Below are 16520 nucleotides of genomic sequence, written 5' to 3' on the forward strand. Positions count from 1 at the left end.
AAACCAAGTCTAATCATCGTTGTCTTGGTCTCCCTCTACTTCTTATCCTCTATACCAGAGTCCATTATTCTCCTAGGTAACCTATCCTCCTCCATTTGCCTCACATGACCCTACCACCGAAGTCTGTTTATGCGTACAGCTTCATCCATTGAGTTCATTCCTAACTTAGCCTTTATCTCTTCAGAGTACCCTCCTGCCATTGTTCCCACCTGTTTGTACCAGCAATCACTTTCATGTCTGTTACTTCTAACTTATAAATAAGATATCCTGAGTCCACTCAGCTTTTGCTCCCGTAAAGCAGAGATGGTCTGAAAACAGACCCATGTAAAGATAGTTTCATCTGGGAGCTGACTTCCTTCTTACAGGATACTGTTGATCGCAACTGCGAGCTTACTGCATTAGCTTTACTACACCTTGATTCAATCTCCCTTACAATATTACCATCCTGGGAGAACACACAACCTAAATACTTGAAATAATCTACCTGGTCCAGCTTTGTATCACCAATCTGACATTCAGTTCTGTTGAATTTCTTACCTACTGACTTCAATCTAGTCTTCCAAAAGCTAATTTTCATACAATACTCATTGCACTTATTTTCAAGTTCCAAGATATTAGACTGAAGGCTTTCGGCACAATCTGCCATCAAGACAAAGTCATTAGCATACGCCAGACTGCTTACTACATTTCCACCTAACTGAATCCCTCCCTGCCACTTTATACCTTTCAGCAGATGATCCACGAAAACTACAAACAGCAAAGGTGAAATATTATAGCCTTGTGTAACCCCTATAAGTACCCTGAACCAAGAACTCATTCTACCATGAATTCTCGCTGAAGCCCAATTGTCAACATAAATACCTTTGATTTTAATAATCTACCCTTAATTCCATAGTCCCCCAATATGGCGAACATCCTTTTCCTTGGTACCCTGTCGTATGCTTTCTCTAAGATCTAGGAAACATAAACACAACCGCCTATTCCTCTCGTAGCATTTTTCAGTTACCTGGCGCATACTGAAAATCTGATCCTGACAGCCTCTCTGTGGTCTGAAATACACTAGTTTTCATCCAACTTCCTCTCAATGACTGATCACACCCTCCTTCCCAAGATGCCAGTGAATACTTTATCAGGTACTCTAATCAATGAGATACCTCGATAGTTGTTGCAATCCTTCATGTTCCCTTGCTTATAGATAGGTGTAATTACTGCTTTTGTCCAATCTGAAGGTACCTTACCAACACTCCATGCTAATTTTACTACTCTATGTAGTCATTTCATCCCTGCCTTCTCACTATACTTCAACATTTCAGGTCTAATTTCATCTATACCTGCTGCTTTATGACTGGCGTAATTTCTCCATCATTTTCCTCCTACCCATGAGCTTGGTTGTTTGCAACACCACCAGGAAGATTTCCTTTTACGTTGAGATGATGTTCAAAATATTTCCTCCACCTCTCCAGTGATTCCCTGCGATCTGTTATGAGTTCACCTGAATTACCTAAAACACTGTTTATTTTCTTTTTCCCTCCCTAATATTCCGTATTAGTGTCCAGAAAGTTTTCCCTGCTGCTTTGACCTAGCCTATGCAGGTTTTTACCAAAATCTTCCCACGACTTCTTTTTTAATTCAACTACTATTTGTTTTGCTCTGTTTCTTTCATCTACGTACAATTCCCTGTCTGCATCAGTCCTTGTTTGGAGCCATTTCTGATATGCCTTCTTTTTATGTTTAGACGCTGCTCTCACTTCATCATTCACCAAGATGTTTGGTTTTTCCCCATCTTTACACACGGTTGTTCCTAGGCATTCTCTTGCTGTTTCTACTACAGCATCCCTGTATGCCACGAACCTACTATGCTGGCGTAGCAGGGGGAGAGGTGTTACTCCCACGTGGTGCGTACCAGGTGGCGGATAGTGGGGTCCTAACCGGTTTGCCAACGGACTTGAGGGAAATAAAATACCTCTAGCGGACCAAACACACTACCCCCTGTGGGTGGGGGGCGCAGACGAAGAATACACCCACGGTATCCCCTGCCTGCCATAAGAGGTGACTAAAAGGGGCGACCAAGTGACGATCAAATTAGAACCATGAGACTACTGTCGGATTTTTTATTATGGACACTCGAGTTTAGGCTTTAATTACAAACGAATCAATAGGCCTATTGCAATGCGAGTTATACCAATATTTTCCTTGTTTAATTCTACATTAGCGTATATAAGACATTGTTTTTGACGTTCATTAAATATTTTTTATTTGTGGTTGTAATAAATATTGCCCGGGTTTTTGGCTTCTTCTCTAGGAAGCGCTCACTTAGGAATATATACAAGGAAAACTACTTGTCTGATGGTAATGAAATTTGTATATGTTATAACCACATGTATTTGTAGTGTAATACTCAAGTTACAATTTTTTTTTCAATCATCCCGGAAAAAGTTCTTATCATTTTTCTAAAGCAACTCTTTCTCAGCCCAGGATAAACGTACAACAGCAAAGTTGGGCTTGTTTTGAAGCACTCAGTCATGGTTATCAGAAACTACAACAACTGTAACCGTACAGTTTGGTACCGAATTTATGAAGAGTAATATTGAAAGGAGGTTTTGTGTACGCCGGACCGTGCGATTAACAGCAGGCCGGGTGGTGAAAACGGGCGCAGTGTTGCCGCGTTCAGTAGTAATCACGCGCGCAACGAACACAGTACACTCACCCCGGGCAGTTGTGGAACGGAATGCCCATGACCTTGGTTTATCCGCAAGCTATTTTCAGTTGTCCTATGTTCTGCATGTTGGCCACGTCACTTCAAGATGCCTCCAAGACCGCCGTTATCAGAGGGTGAACTTGCAATGATTTTGAGTGCTATTTGTTTCTTTCAATGTGAGGGGGGGAAAAGTAGGGGACAAGAGGTTCCCTGTGTACAAGAAGGTGGCAGGTTGTCTTGGATTACCGCTGTCGTCAGTGAAGAGAGTAGGAGCCGCTTCAAAGGAGAATGATGGAAATACGTCATCCAGGTCAAGAAAGAAGCAGTGTGTGAGACCGGGGCGTCCGAAAATCCATCTGGATGATTTTACTTTGGGCACAATACGAAGAAATATGCACGATTTTTATATGAATAAGATATTTCCCACAATTAAAAGCCTCCGCATGAAACTGTTAGAAAATATGCCGGATTTTCCCGATATGTCAATTTCTACGCTTTTGAAAGTAGTTCGAAGCTTGGGATTCCGATTCAAAAAACTAAACAGGAAACCAGTGCTAATGGAATCTGTGACAGTTGCTGCATCCCGACATACCTACCTAAGACGAATTAGAGACTTAAGAGCACAGGGCTACAAGATCTTCTTTACAGAAGAGACGTGGTGCGGACAGAACCATACTATGAAATATGGGTGGCAAGAAAACGTGATTGAAGCTTTAGAAAACAACTTTGACAACTATAATCTGTACAGAGGGTACATTCAGCAAATTTATGGATGGCGTGGAGGGTTCAAAACACCGTCTGGAGCTGGGAAACGCATCATAATTTTACACATCGGAAGTGAAGAAGGATTTCTTGATGGTGCAGAACTTTGTTTTATTGGCAAGAAAGGCAGTGGTGATTACCACAATGAGATGAACTCGACTCGTTATGAAGAATGGTTCACGAAAGTCCTGAGTTTATTGCCTCAAAAGTCGGCTGTCGTTATAGATCAAGCTCCATATCATACGATGGTCGATCCTTCATCTAAAAGCCCGAACATGTCATGGCTGAAACCTGAAATTATATCCTGGATAACATCAAAGAATATTTCACTACCACCTGGAGTTGACGATTATAACAAATTAACGAAATCAGAGCTGACTGTCCTTGCCAGGCCTTATTTTCAAACACCGGTAAAGAAGCTGGAACAACTGACTAAACGACTTCGACCAGATGTACAGCTTGTTTGGTTACCAGTGGCCCATTGCGAGCTTAATCCAATCGAGCTCATTTGGGCTGACGTAAAAGGGAAAATAGCAAAAACAAATATGGCTAACACATTAGAAAATGGTAGAGGTATGGAAGCAATTAACGCTTTATGCCGAGAAGCCTTACGTACCGTCACCCCTGAACTCTGGAAACAATGCATTAAACACGCTAAGAAAATTGAAGACCACTACTGGGAAAAAGATGGACTATCTGAAAACGTCCCTTATTTCGAGCCAGTCATAATCAACATGAATGACAGCAGCACCGATTCATCGGAATACAGTGATTTTTCAGACGAAGAAAATTGATAGAATTAAATATTGTAAATATATGTAAATAATAATGCAAATAACTCTTGTAAAAATTGTACAGTGTGATATTTCTAAATAAGTCAACCATTTTTAAACCTGCCTTTGAAGGTCCAAAGCCCTTATGAGAAAAGGTGAAGTGGAATTTATAAGAGGAAATAAAATTAAAGGTTGAAAGTAAACGAAAAGCTGTGTTCGTTGCGCGCGTGATTACTACGGAACGCGGCAACACTGCGCCCGATTTCACCACCCGGCCTGCTGTTAATCACACGGTTCGGCGTACACAAAACCTCCTTTCAATATTACTCTTCATAAATTCGGTACCAAACTGTACGGTTACAGTTGTTGTAGTTTCTGATAACCATGACTGAGAGCTTCAAAACAAGCCCATGTTTGCTGTTGTACGTTTATCCTGGGCTGAGAAAGAGTTGCTTTAGAAAAATGATAAGAACTTTTTTCGGGGTGGTTGAAAAAAATTGCAACTGGAGTATTACACTACAAATACATGTGGTTATAACATATAAAAATTTAATTACCATCAGACAAGTAGTTTTCCTTGTATATATTCCTAAGTGAGCGCTTCCTAGAGAAGAAGCCAAAAACCCGGGCAATATTTATTATAACCACAAATAAAAAATATTTAATGAACGTCGAAAACAATGTGTCTTATATACGCTAATGTAGAATTAAACAAGGAAAACATCGGTATAACTCGCATTGCAATAGGCCTATTGGTTCGTTTGTAATTAAAGCCTAAACTCGAGTGTCCATAATAAAAAATCCGACAGTACTTGTGCTTTGTACTACCACGCGGGGAACATCATGAGTCGCTTTTACTTGTGCGTAGTACCACTGTGTTAGGTACCATACAGGTTTGTGATTAGTAGCAATAGAGTACATTGGTGGCTTCTACAGTACCTGCAATTCGTACCCCTATATGAGAAACACCATGGGATGAACGACACCATGGTTCTGCAATGCCTATGCTTAGTACCCACTATGTGAGGAACACCCCGGGATAGCGCGGGTCCCTGTGGTTAGTCCAGTTTTGTGAGGAACATCATAGGTTTGCGTTGCCTGTAAATAGCGCCAGTGTGCGAAACACCATAGGTCTGTATTCCCTGTGCAAATTTCATTGCCTGTGTTTAGTACCATACTGTGTGGAATGCTGCGAGTCTAAGCTACTTTTGATTAGTACTGCAACATGACAAATGCCATGGTTCTACTTTCCTAATGATAAGTACCATTATGAGAGGCCGATGACTTGGATTTTGGACCATTTTGGACTAACAGCGTTGTCGATTTAGTATTATGCTATAGACGCAGTCCCTTGGTCAGTAATACTATTTTTTCACATCAGTTTTTGTGAATGCGAGGCTTTGCGTGTCAGATCCACTGATTGTTTTAAATTCATCTCCATCCATGCATTCTTCGCCCTCACGTTTTGAATTCTGTCAGTGGAGGCTTTTGGACTTTTAATTTGTCATCTCATTTCGTACCATTAGGGGCCGATGACCTCGATGTTAGGCCCCTTTAAACAAGCATCATCAGCAGGAATCCCTGTATGCCACCCATTCTCTTTCTATATCCTGAACCTGCTTACTGTCTACTGTTCAAAACTTCTCACTAATCATTTGCATGTACTTCTAATTTCCTCCTCCTGGAGATTTTCTACCCTTATTCATTTACAGACAGATTTCACTTTCTCTATCCTAAGCCTAGAGATACTTAGTTCACTGCTGATGAGATAGTGGTCTGTATCATAGGAAAATCCACAGAAAACTCGTACATTCCTAACACACTTCCTGAATTCGAAGTCACTTAAGATATAGTCTATTATGGATCTGGTACCCCTAGCCTCCCATGTGTAGCGGTGAATATCACCCTTTCGTATTCTTCAGTTGTATTTCCAACTCTCGCATTGAAATCGCCCATTAGCACTATTCTATCCTTGTTGTTATCGCTGACTACGTCACTCAATGCTTCATAAAACGTGTCAAATTCATCCTCATCTGCACCCTCATATGGTGAATACACCGAGACAGTTCTCGTCCTAATTCCTCCAACTGCCAAATCTACCCACATTATTCGCTCATTTTCGTGCCTAACAGAAACTGTTGCGTGCAGTTGTTTTTCTTCTGAACAGTCCTACCCCATACTCTGCCCTTCCCTTTCTAACAACCGTCAAGTACACTTTATAATCTATCTCTTCCTCGTTATCTCCCCTTAACAGAATATTACTTACTATCCCTGATTGAAGAATACTTCAGTATAGACAACATTTTTAGTAACATTTCCTTGTATTAGAATATATGGTTTTGACTGCAACCTGTTCTAGATAAGGCAACATATAATTGCCCCTGGGAAAAACAGCATTCGCTTAAACCTATCCCCATGTGCTTAAAGCTGCAAATGATAACTTTACAACCTTTCTCGGGAAATCTCTGCTTCCTGCAGCAAAGTGAATCCTTGTTTTGGTATACAAAGTCAAGATGTGAACAGATTTCCACAATGGAAAAGATTTTAAGCAAGATTTAATAATATCTGCTCTAGTTCCCCTATTTATTTATTTATTTATTTATTTATTTATTTATTTATCATATGGCATATACATGAACAGTGCAATAAATTACAGGTTTATATCTACATTATTTACACCAGAAAACATGAAAGTAATTCCACCGATCACTTTGAGCTCCTTATGTCTCTGCGAGTTCTATCTAATGACTCTACAAGTCATGATGCACTCATCCCATATTCATATCTGCCAACCCTTCCGATTTACCCGAAAACTTTCAGTTTTTAACTCTTCTTCCAATGTTCCAATTTATTTTTAATTCTTCCTATTTTTGAACCTCCAGTACAGTCAATACTTTTCCACTAGGATAAAGGATAAATTCTTATGTGCTTGTGTAATTTACCCAACCTCATTTTCAAGTGTTTTTATATGATGTTTTATTTCTTGAGTGTATCGTCCGTCGCCTTCGTATATCGTGTTTCCTGCTCGCTACGGTAGCATTGTGTGCTTTACGGCTGGGGATTCGGGACTGCAATCATCCTACAAGAAAGAGAGTCTAGCGACTCAGTTAATCAGGACGAAAGAATGAGTTTCTTAATGTGTGGTTCGCGCACTATTAACATAGTTTCTCTGCGTAATTTTGTTGGAAGTTTTTTATGCCAAGTGTTTTTTCTAGCGGTTCTATGTTTTTCCCTGTGTCAGTCTTGTGTTAATAATGTACGAGACATACCGATCTGTTTTGTACGTGCTAGTTTCGCATATTTCACTGCATTTTTGTTTATTCTTACTTCATAATTTTAGTGAGTTGGATGTATTTTAGGGAGTTGTCGGTGACAGTTTCTGGTATTTTCTCTTCACATTACGGTCAAAAAACGTTATCTCCAAGTGTTCAGAGATACCTATAAAATTAAGTTTCCGTTCATTTTACGGTCTAGTAATAGAAACTTACGCGAATCGCCTTGGGAGATAAATTTTATTTCGAGTTATCGAAATTTTGAGATATAGAGAATACCGTTTTTTAGCATGTACTGTATAGCATATAATTGAATCATATGCATCTACGGGCTTTTACCGAGTGTGTTTAATAACGGTACCGGTATTTTAAAATTACAAAAGCTCTTTTACGGCATCACTTTAATTATAACCCTTATTATAGTAACTTTTTAGAAGACAGTATACACTACATACAGTAGTGAAATAAGAAACATAGCTCCATTAACACGTTTGGAAAATCCGTTAATCTCTTCGTTGCGGTTAACCTTTTCTCCCTTCACGTTGATACTTTTTATCAATACCACGCAGCCGAGTTTCGTAAATGGAGCTTGTCATCTGCGACTTGTGGTTTTGCTTTCGTACGTGACCGGTAATTGACAACCGAGAAACGGCGAGGCTTTGAGGATTTGCCTATCACTAGAAGTTAGTTTTTCGGTTCCTGTCATATTAGTTTCCAGCTTCACTGGAACCCTTTCCTTTACTTGTTAAGTGTTTCTCACAAACCGCAAATGCAGTATTGCACAGTTAATGTTGCACAAAATTCGAGTTACATAGTATTTTTTGCTTCAAGGGAGGAAATGTTTGCTTCAAGAAATTCGTATAACCAAATTTCGAGAATAGAGAAATAAATACACATGAAGAATAGGACAAACGGCTGGAAAATCTAAGTTCGAGGTACTGAAAATTCAAGTAAAATTTCAAGATATCGAGGTTTGACATTATTATTATTATTATTATTATTATTATTATTATTATTATTATTATTATTAAGTGTCATAAATTAGTGATTATATAAATTTTCTTGTAACCATTTTAATTTTTTTTAGTTTAAGATTTTAAATTTAATGATCTGATCACATTGTAACTAGGTATGCATGCCTTTTATCCTGTCGTTTTTTCACTTAGACCATGGTGCAGTACATGTGATGAAATCCAAGAATTAAAAAATCTTCCTATTTTTGATTTCTAAAAGTTGGCAGCTATGCATATTATTGGACTTGCATCTTCCAAGATTTTGCCCACCGGGCCATTTTTACGGATAGAGCCCTCACTCTTAAGTGACACAGCAAAGTGCAGTTTAACACATTTGGTCCCGTAGACTCCTTACAGTGTTTAAGGTCGTGCAGTGTAAAAGTCGTTTTGAATTTAGCGCTAAATTCGTAGAATTCTTAGTTCTTGTTGAAAACCGTAGGCGGCATACAAATGACAGTCCCTTGTTCCAACTACCTGAACAGAGGGTATATTCCAATGCTTTCTTTTTTTTTTTTTCTTTGATTAAACACAGACCTAAGCCAGTCGTGGTATTCTTGCGAGGATGTGTAGTGAAGTGAGTTATTGTCACGATAAGATGAGTTACAGTGTACGAAGTGAGGAAATGGAAAACATACAACTGAACGATGATTCTGATGAACTCGCACTTGATTTCAGTGATAGCGAAAGCAATTCCGATGATGATATACCGGCCTCTGAGCAAATTGAAATACAGCACATTGAAATAATCAGTACACATCTGTCTTACCGGGTAGGATTAATTGTTGACATTGAAGGTGGCAATGAAATGTCTTTCGTCACTTTATTTGTAAATGACTATTTCCTTGAATATGCATGCCATCAAACAAAACTCTACAAGGAACAAGTTATTAGTGCAGCAACGCGGACGTGGAAACCGGTCGACGTAAATGAGATGAACAAGTTTTTAAGCACAATTTTCGTAACTAGAATAATTAAAAAACCAGATCTAAAAATGTACTAGGCAGAGGACACTATTTTCATCTCGCCAATTTTTTCGAAAACCATGGCACGAACTCGGTTCGAAAACATATCGTTATCCTTGCACTTTAGTGACAGCAATCATTATCAGGGGAATCCTGATCGGCTATACAAAATTAGGCCGATTCTTGAAAGTCTGTGACCAGTTTTCAATTGTGTACACTCCAGATCGAAAAATCACCCTTCATGAAGGAATGTTAGCTTGGAGGGGCTGCTTGCATTTCAGAGTTTACAATCCAGAAAAAATTACCAAGTATGGGATTTTGGTAAGGATGGTATGTGAATCCCCTGCAGGGTACATATGCAAGTTGAAAATCTATGATGCAAGTGGCATGAATATCCAAGACACTATATTTGACTTACTAGATCCTTACCTTGGCCTGGGGTATACAGTGTACATGGACATCTTTTCAATAGTGTAAGCTTAGATAAGAAACTGCGTGAATGAGAACAGCTATATATGGGACAATAAGACAGAATAGGGGACTTTCTAAGGAATTCAGTGAAAGGCAGAAGTTAAAAACAGGAGAAATGACTTTCGATAGGGACAATGAATTACTGCTATGTTCATGGAAGGACAAAAAAATGGTTTCAACTGTACATTCTGCTGAAATGGATGAAGTACCGAACAGGTTTAGGAAAATAAAAATAAAACCTGTAAGCATTCTTGATTATAATTAGTTATGCACGGAGTGGATACAGCCGACCAGTATTTGGCAATGTATCCATTCATGCAAAAAAAACAGTGAAGTGGCCAAAAAAATGTTTTTCTACATTTTGCAGTTTACATTTTTTTAATGCATTCAGGCTTTTATCAATCACTACTGATCTGCATTTAGGGCAGTTTCCCAGGTGGCAGATTCCCTATCTGTTTTCTTAGCCTTTTCTTAAATGATTGTAGTGAAATTTGGTAAGTTATTCCATTCCCTAACTCCCCTTTCTATAAACGAATATTTGCCCCAATTTGTCCTCTTGTATTCCAACTTTTTCTTCATATTGTGATCTTTCCTACTTTTAAAGATACCCCTCAAACTTATTCGTCTACTAATGTCATTCCACGCCATTTCTCCACTGACAGCTCGGAACATACCACTCGTGATACAAATTCTTATAATTTTGTTAATTACCACCTATTCAATACAATAAAAATGTAATGAAAACTTACATATTAAGTTGTTGATATGGTACATGTTTCGCTCCTTTTTCGTGAGCTTCATCAGCCAATTATTATTTACTTAAGGTTATATAAGATCATGAATCTATTCTATTGGATTAAGATTATGCTTGTAAACCTGATTTGTAAAATATTATAAGATTTGTCAATCATATAACAGTAAAATTATGTTTTTAAGTTAAAACATATTTGTCTAAAATCTATCCAAGTCTAACATTTTATTGACAAAACTCATCTGGTGAACATCCTTTAAAATTATTTTAGAAAACCTTTTGAGATCTGGCTAATTGTATTGATTCAATGTTGCTTGACTTGTATGATTGCCGTTGAAACTTCGTTAACTATATTAACAATTTTCTACAGTTGATAATTGCCTATGTTATGAACATTTAACTTGTTCTCGATGTTGCTGGAGTAACATTTGTACAAAATGTATTGGCATTAATTTTATGTTGTCAGTACGAGAATATTGTTCGTGAACAAACTTGTTGGTGAATAAACACTTTCTAATGTGATGTTGATGTTGAATTTGAATTGTTCTCGTATGTTCCAAATTGAGCTTGTTTGTATATCTGTAATGAAAGATAAAATATATGTTTATGGTTTTGAATTATATTTCTGTATAAACTTCTTATCGAAAGAATTGTCACTTTTCTTTCTGCTGCATAATTATCTACTGTTACTCCTAGCCTCTTGAGAACTACTTGTTGTTCTGTTTGCACTCTTTGTATTATGAGTGAGTGTGGATGAGTTTGTTTTGGCGGGGAGTGGGAAGGGGAAGTGAAGGTAGGCGGTGCATTCATGGCTGCAGTGGATTGTGTGGGGGACTGCCTAGGAGAAGTAAGGGGAGGAGTTGCGTTTGTTTGCGTCAATAAGCCATTAACTTTTGTCGGATTAAAATGTTCATAGAATTTTTATCAGATTTAAGCATTTGTATTAGTTCCGGTAATTGTACTAAGATGGGGTTCTTTATTTCAATTTCGTCAATTAGGTTTTCATTTTTTCTTATATTGCTGATCTAAATGAATGTATGTTTCCTAATTCTGTCTTTTCTTTTCCTTTTTCTCCTCTTCTTAAAATTCTTAAATCCTTTCAATAGTTGTAAAACTGTGTCCAGTTTCTAGCATGTGTGCTCCCATTGCAGAATGTTTGTGTTTGGCTGCATTTACGTGTTCAAGATATCTTATCATAAAGCTTCGGCCAGTTTGGCCAACATACGAAAAATTGCATTCTGCACACGCAAACTTATATTTTCCAGATCCTTGATATTGATTGCTATTTATATTAACTTTATTGTGGTTGAAGAAAATAATTCGGTTTGTGTTTTGGGTTTTAAAGGCAATGTTAATATCTCGTTTTTTGATGGTATTAGTGACTTGTATATATAGCGGGGTTAGTAAATGTAAAAGTTGCAAATTTGGATCTCTAATTTTTATCTGGTATGAGACTTGTGGCCAATTATATTTTCACCTTTATTAATAATCTTGTTAACCATCTCTATTTTATAACCATTATTGACTGCAGGGTCCTTTATGAAATTAAGTTCTTTCTTTAAACTCTTACTAGTTAGTGGAATTTTTAGGGCTCTATAAACCAAACTCAAAAATGTTGCCTGTTTGTGAGAATTGGGGTGGAGTGACTCGTTTTTAATTGTTATTGGAGTAAACTTCGGTTTTCTATAAATCTGGAAATCAAATTTATATCCTGCCCTCTTTACATTTGTATCTAGAAAACTTGGCGAATTGTTACTTTCATCTTCTTTATTATACTGTCTAATTTATTTAAAAAATCCAAAATATTATCACTATTATTCAGTTTACTCTCTATTATGACAAACCTGTCATCCACGTATCTCAGCCAAAGGTTTAGTCCTTTGTTCTTCAAAATTTTAACATGTTCTAGATGATCCATATAGTATACCTGATGCAGGGTCACCCATTCCCAAGCACGTTTGATGATATATCTTTTGATTAAATGTAAAGTAATTATTTAAAACAAATCTCAATACATTCATGAATTCTTTTTCACACCTACTTAGTTTGCTGTGATTGAATAAATTGTTTGCTTATATTAATGGTTGCATTAATCGGTATGCAAGGGTACATGTTAGTTATACCATATGAACACATTTTATGATGCAGTTGCAGCTCAAATTTATTGAGCTTATCATAGAATTCTATCGAGTTATTGATTGTAGAATTATTGTAAAATTTAGTGCTTTTTAAAAAAAAATAATGTATAAATTTAGAAGTCTTCTACGTTGGGCTATTATGCAGTTGATTATAGGTCGCATGGGTATATTAGCTTTATGGGCTTCGGGCATGGCTCTGGCTGTTGGTATCTTGGGATTCATATTTATCAGTTTCTGACACTAGTTCATTAAAGAGGAAAGAGGAATTTTTAAGCAATTTCTTTAGATTCCATTGAATTTTGACTGTAGCTCCTGAGTTTCTGAACACTAACCCATGTTTCTTTATGAGCGTGTTTAGAAACTGGTGCACTCGCTCGCACAAATTTCAAGGCTAAGGTCCCTGATGAACACAGATGTTAGAAGAGTGATTGACAGCTTACTGTGAGCAATGTAGTTAATTTTTATTGGTTGTAGTGTTTCTTGTAGTGGCTGTATACGATGGGATTACTTCATCGATTGGCACTTTATGATAAAGTATAGCTTGTTTGACTACATTTATTGCAAGTTCTTTACATCATTGTAAGTGTTCGTGCAAAATATGTTTCACGATGATGGTTCCAGAGTATGGTAAACATACTCGAGCGTTACTGTTATGTACCATGTCCCACTACATTTAATGCAGGGAAAAGAGATTTAGGTTACTAGTGGGCACTCTGTTATCGTCCTTATTTTGTGTTTTCGTGTTTGTCCTAGTCTCCTCGTTACTCCCTCTGTCAATATGTTTACCTTCTTGTATGTTCCTCTTATTATTATTATTATTTCCTGTCTTTTGTATACATTTATTCAGTTTCGATATTTGCTTTGTAGCATATAGGAACTCCTGAGACTCGCTTTTTGTGGTGTGCAGAATTACTATTCTAAAAAATAATGTAATTCCTCAATAATTTTTGTTTGTATCTTAAGTTCGAGGCAATGCACATTTAACCGTTTTTTTTTTTTTTTTTTTTTTTTCCAGGTCTGGTCTGTCTTACCACATCGAGGGATAAAGCCAAGTGATCTTCCACCGATATCATCAGAGGCAACCAGAGAACAATTAGAAGCTATTGTGGATAATTTGAATGCGCTTTTGCATCATTAGAATTTGTGTATGAAAGTATTTCAGTGCATGTATAACAATTAAAGTAAGCCTGAACACTGCTTGGGCTCTATATATGGCGGGAAATAAGGGAACCCATGCAACGCTCGGGCAGCATGTTTAGTTTAACTGATAAAGTAGGGTTGCTTATTACAAAAATAAGAGAAGGGATCAACACTAATACATTTTATGGGAAGCATCCCACCAGGTTGATCATGTTCATTGCACAAGAATAGAAGCTCTCGAGTCTGCTTCTTCCAGATACGTTTCTGCTTATGCAGGTCGTTCAGTCTCTTTCAGTCTTCTCTTTTTTCTCCACATTCTATCATTCAACACCGTCTGCCACTGTAGTCCTCTCCGATTTGTCATCCTCCACCTGATCCCTCCATCTTGTTCGTGGTCTTCCAGTTGGTCTTCTTCCAGATTCTGTCCATTCCAGAGCTCATCTTGGTAATCTTTCTTGTCCCATTCTCTTGATGTGGCCGAACCATTTCAGCCGTAGTTTCTTTTAGGGGGTTGATCTGTAGCCTGTTTTGTATTGCACCCACTCTCCCTCTGAATCCCAGGCTAACAATCTCAGGGGTGACCGGTTCTTAATAGATCTCTAAATCAGAATATAAATATAGGTGCTCAAATAAACACAGGCATGAACAGGGCATGCAAATTAAGGCAGGGGAAGGCTCATTCATAGATACAAATTAAAGGACTCCACAATAGCTCTGGGAAGTGACAACTTAATTTCCATGGGAATTTGGAATAAGGCACAATTTATTAACTTCATTTGGCAAATTTCAATTCACGATAACTTTCACACCTTACAATTTCCATCCTGAAACTATCATGATTTATCCTTCTGCTCTACACTCATTCGTGTGGACATCAACTTGTTTGATCTCTGGGGTCGTAATGCTTCTACAACTTAATATGTAGCTACATCTTTATCGTATGTATTTCAGCGGGTTGCGATCCCGGCCTCTCTGCAACTGTCTTACTCCGGATGCGTCCCACGGGTGAATCATATAATTTCCAGTACCTGGACACTAATCGCTCTCTGTGTATCTCATCATAGATTCCTTTTATATTTCATCGTAGACTCCTTTTATATTTCATCCTAGCTTGCTTGTGACTACGCTTGACATGGATATCTCTCTATCCTCATATCTCAGGGTAATTACACATTTATGATTCACAGAGTTCACGACTTGTTTTAAACGATGTAGTACAATCCCATTTAATTCATTAGCTGCCTGTTATTTCTCAAAATCCCAATTTCACTTGATTATATAATAGTCCTCCTCCAGGAATGAACGTCGGGGTGTTTACTCCTAAAGCTTCAACGTTTTAACACACATGGATATACAGTCTTTACGTGGTCTCAAATCGCTATTTAGCATCATATAATTTATACCATTATTTAGCGCATATTATTGCCATAAAATTGTAACAATAAATTCAGGCATTTATTTAATCCAATAATTCACATTTATATTAACATTTGGGGCCCAATCATAAATTAGTATTTCAATAATGACTCATTGTCTTAATTTATTCACTTAACATTCAAATTGAACACCGTTCATATTTTAATCTGTTTTTTTAGCTGCTGATAATTTAACGAAAAAACTTCATCGGCAAATCTCGGCATCTAGGGATTTATTATTTCACGCGACCTTCCGTACAAAAAAAGCATAATCAAATAAACTGGCACTTTCGTGCATCTGGAATTCTCATAACAAATATGCCTAACTACAGTACAATAATCACCAAAGTGGTAGAGAAATCATGCAAATAAACTAGGTTAGCCTCAAAGAAACACTTAAAACTTTAAATGAACTCAAATCAATTTTATCTACAACAAGCATGCATTAATTAAACCCTATAACCCATATTTACAATATGTACAACGAACAAGTAATCTAATAATTAATCTGACCCATAATTACATTAATCTAAATTTGTCCATCCGTCTATCTTAATTAAATCATAAGTTCGTGGAACAATCCATGCGTTACGTTAAGTAACCATGATTAATTTACACATTGCCCCATCTTATCGCAATAACATCCCCAAATATAAATCAAATTTGGGTACTCATCATTCTGTTGAATTCCTGTGGCTTTGACGAATGAGAGGCCGGGTGGCCCACATCCGTCTTGCTCGTTCATCCCGCTGGCAGTTATACTCCTTACTCCTGGGCGTTCACCCATCACAAACACCTTAATTATTAATTTACAAGAATTTACACATCAATTTAATTATAAGTGCCTATTAAATATTCGTTTCTGCCCTAATCAGAAGCCTCGACACAACGTGTCTTGTTATTCGACCGGGCGCGATCCGCGATAGTCAATTCAGGACTTTCGAAATGTTACTCGGCCGTCTAGTGTTCGCCATGCTTAGTTGTTTTCCTGTCCGTGATAATGTTTTACCGTCTTACATGACTTGCTAATTCAGGCTATGCACACTGCCTTCTTAAATTGCTATCAGCTTTTGCTGATAATTGATATTAAATCACTGAAACTTTCTTAGTATAAAAGATTCATCG

At 37.5% G+C, this 16520-nt stretch overlaps 1 protein-coding gene across 1 annotated transcript in view; it reads left to right on the plus strand.

Moving 5' to 3' along the window:
• borr (borealin-related) overlaps nucleotides 1-14037 on the plus strand; it is a 196568-nt gene extending 182531 nt beyond the window's left edge. Inside the window, exon 7 of the mRNA XM_068228867.1 lies at nucleotides 13856-14037. Within this exon, the coding sequence (XP_068084968.1) occupies nucleotides 13856-13978 (123 nt within the window). The 3' untranslated portion in view covers nucleotides 13979-14037. The remainder of the gene's footprint in view (nucleotides 1-13855) is intronic.
• Nucleotides 14038-16520: the final 2483 nt, after the last annotated feature.

This window comes from Anabrus simplex, chromosome 8 (genome assembly GCF_040414725.1).
Source record: "Anabrus simplex isolate iqAnaSimp1 chromosome 8, ASM4041472v1, whole genome shotgun sequence".
Classification (NCBI taxonomy): Eukaryota; Metazoa; Arthropoda; class Insecta; order Orthoptera; family Tettigoniidae; genus Anabrus; species Anabrus simplex.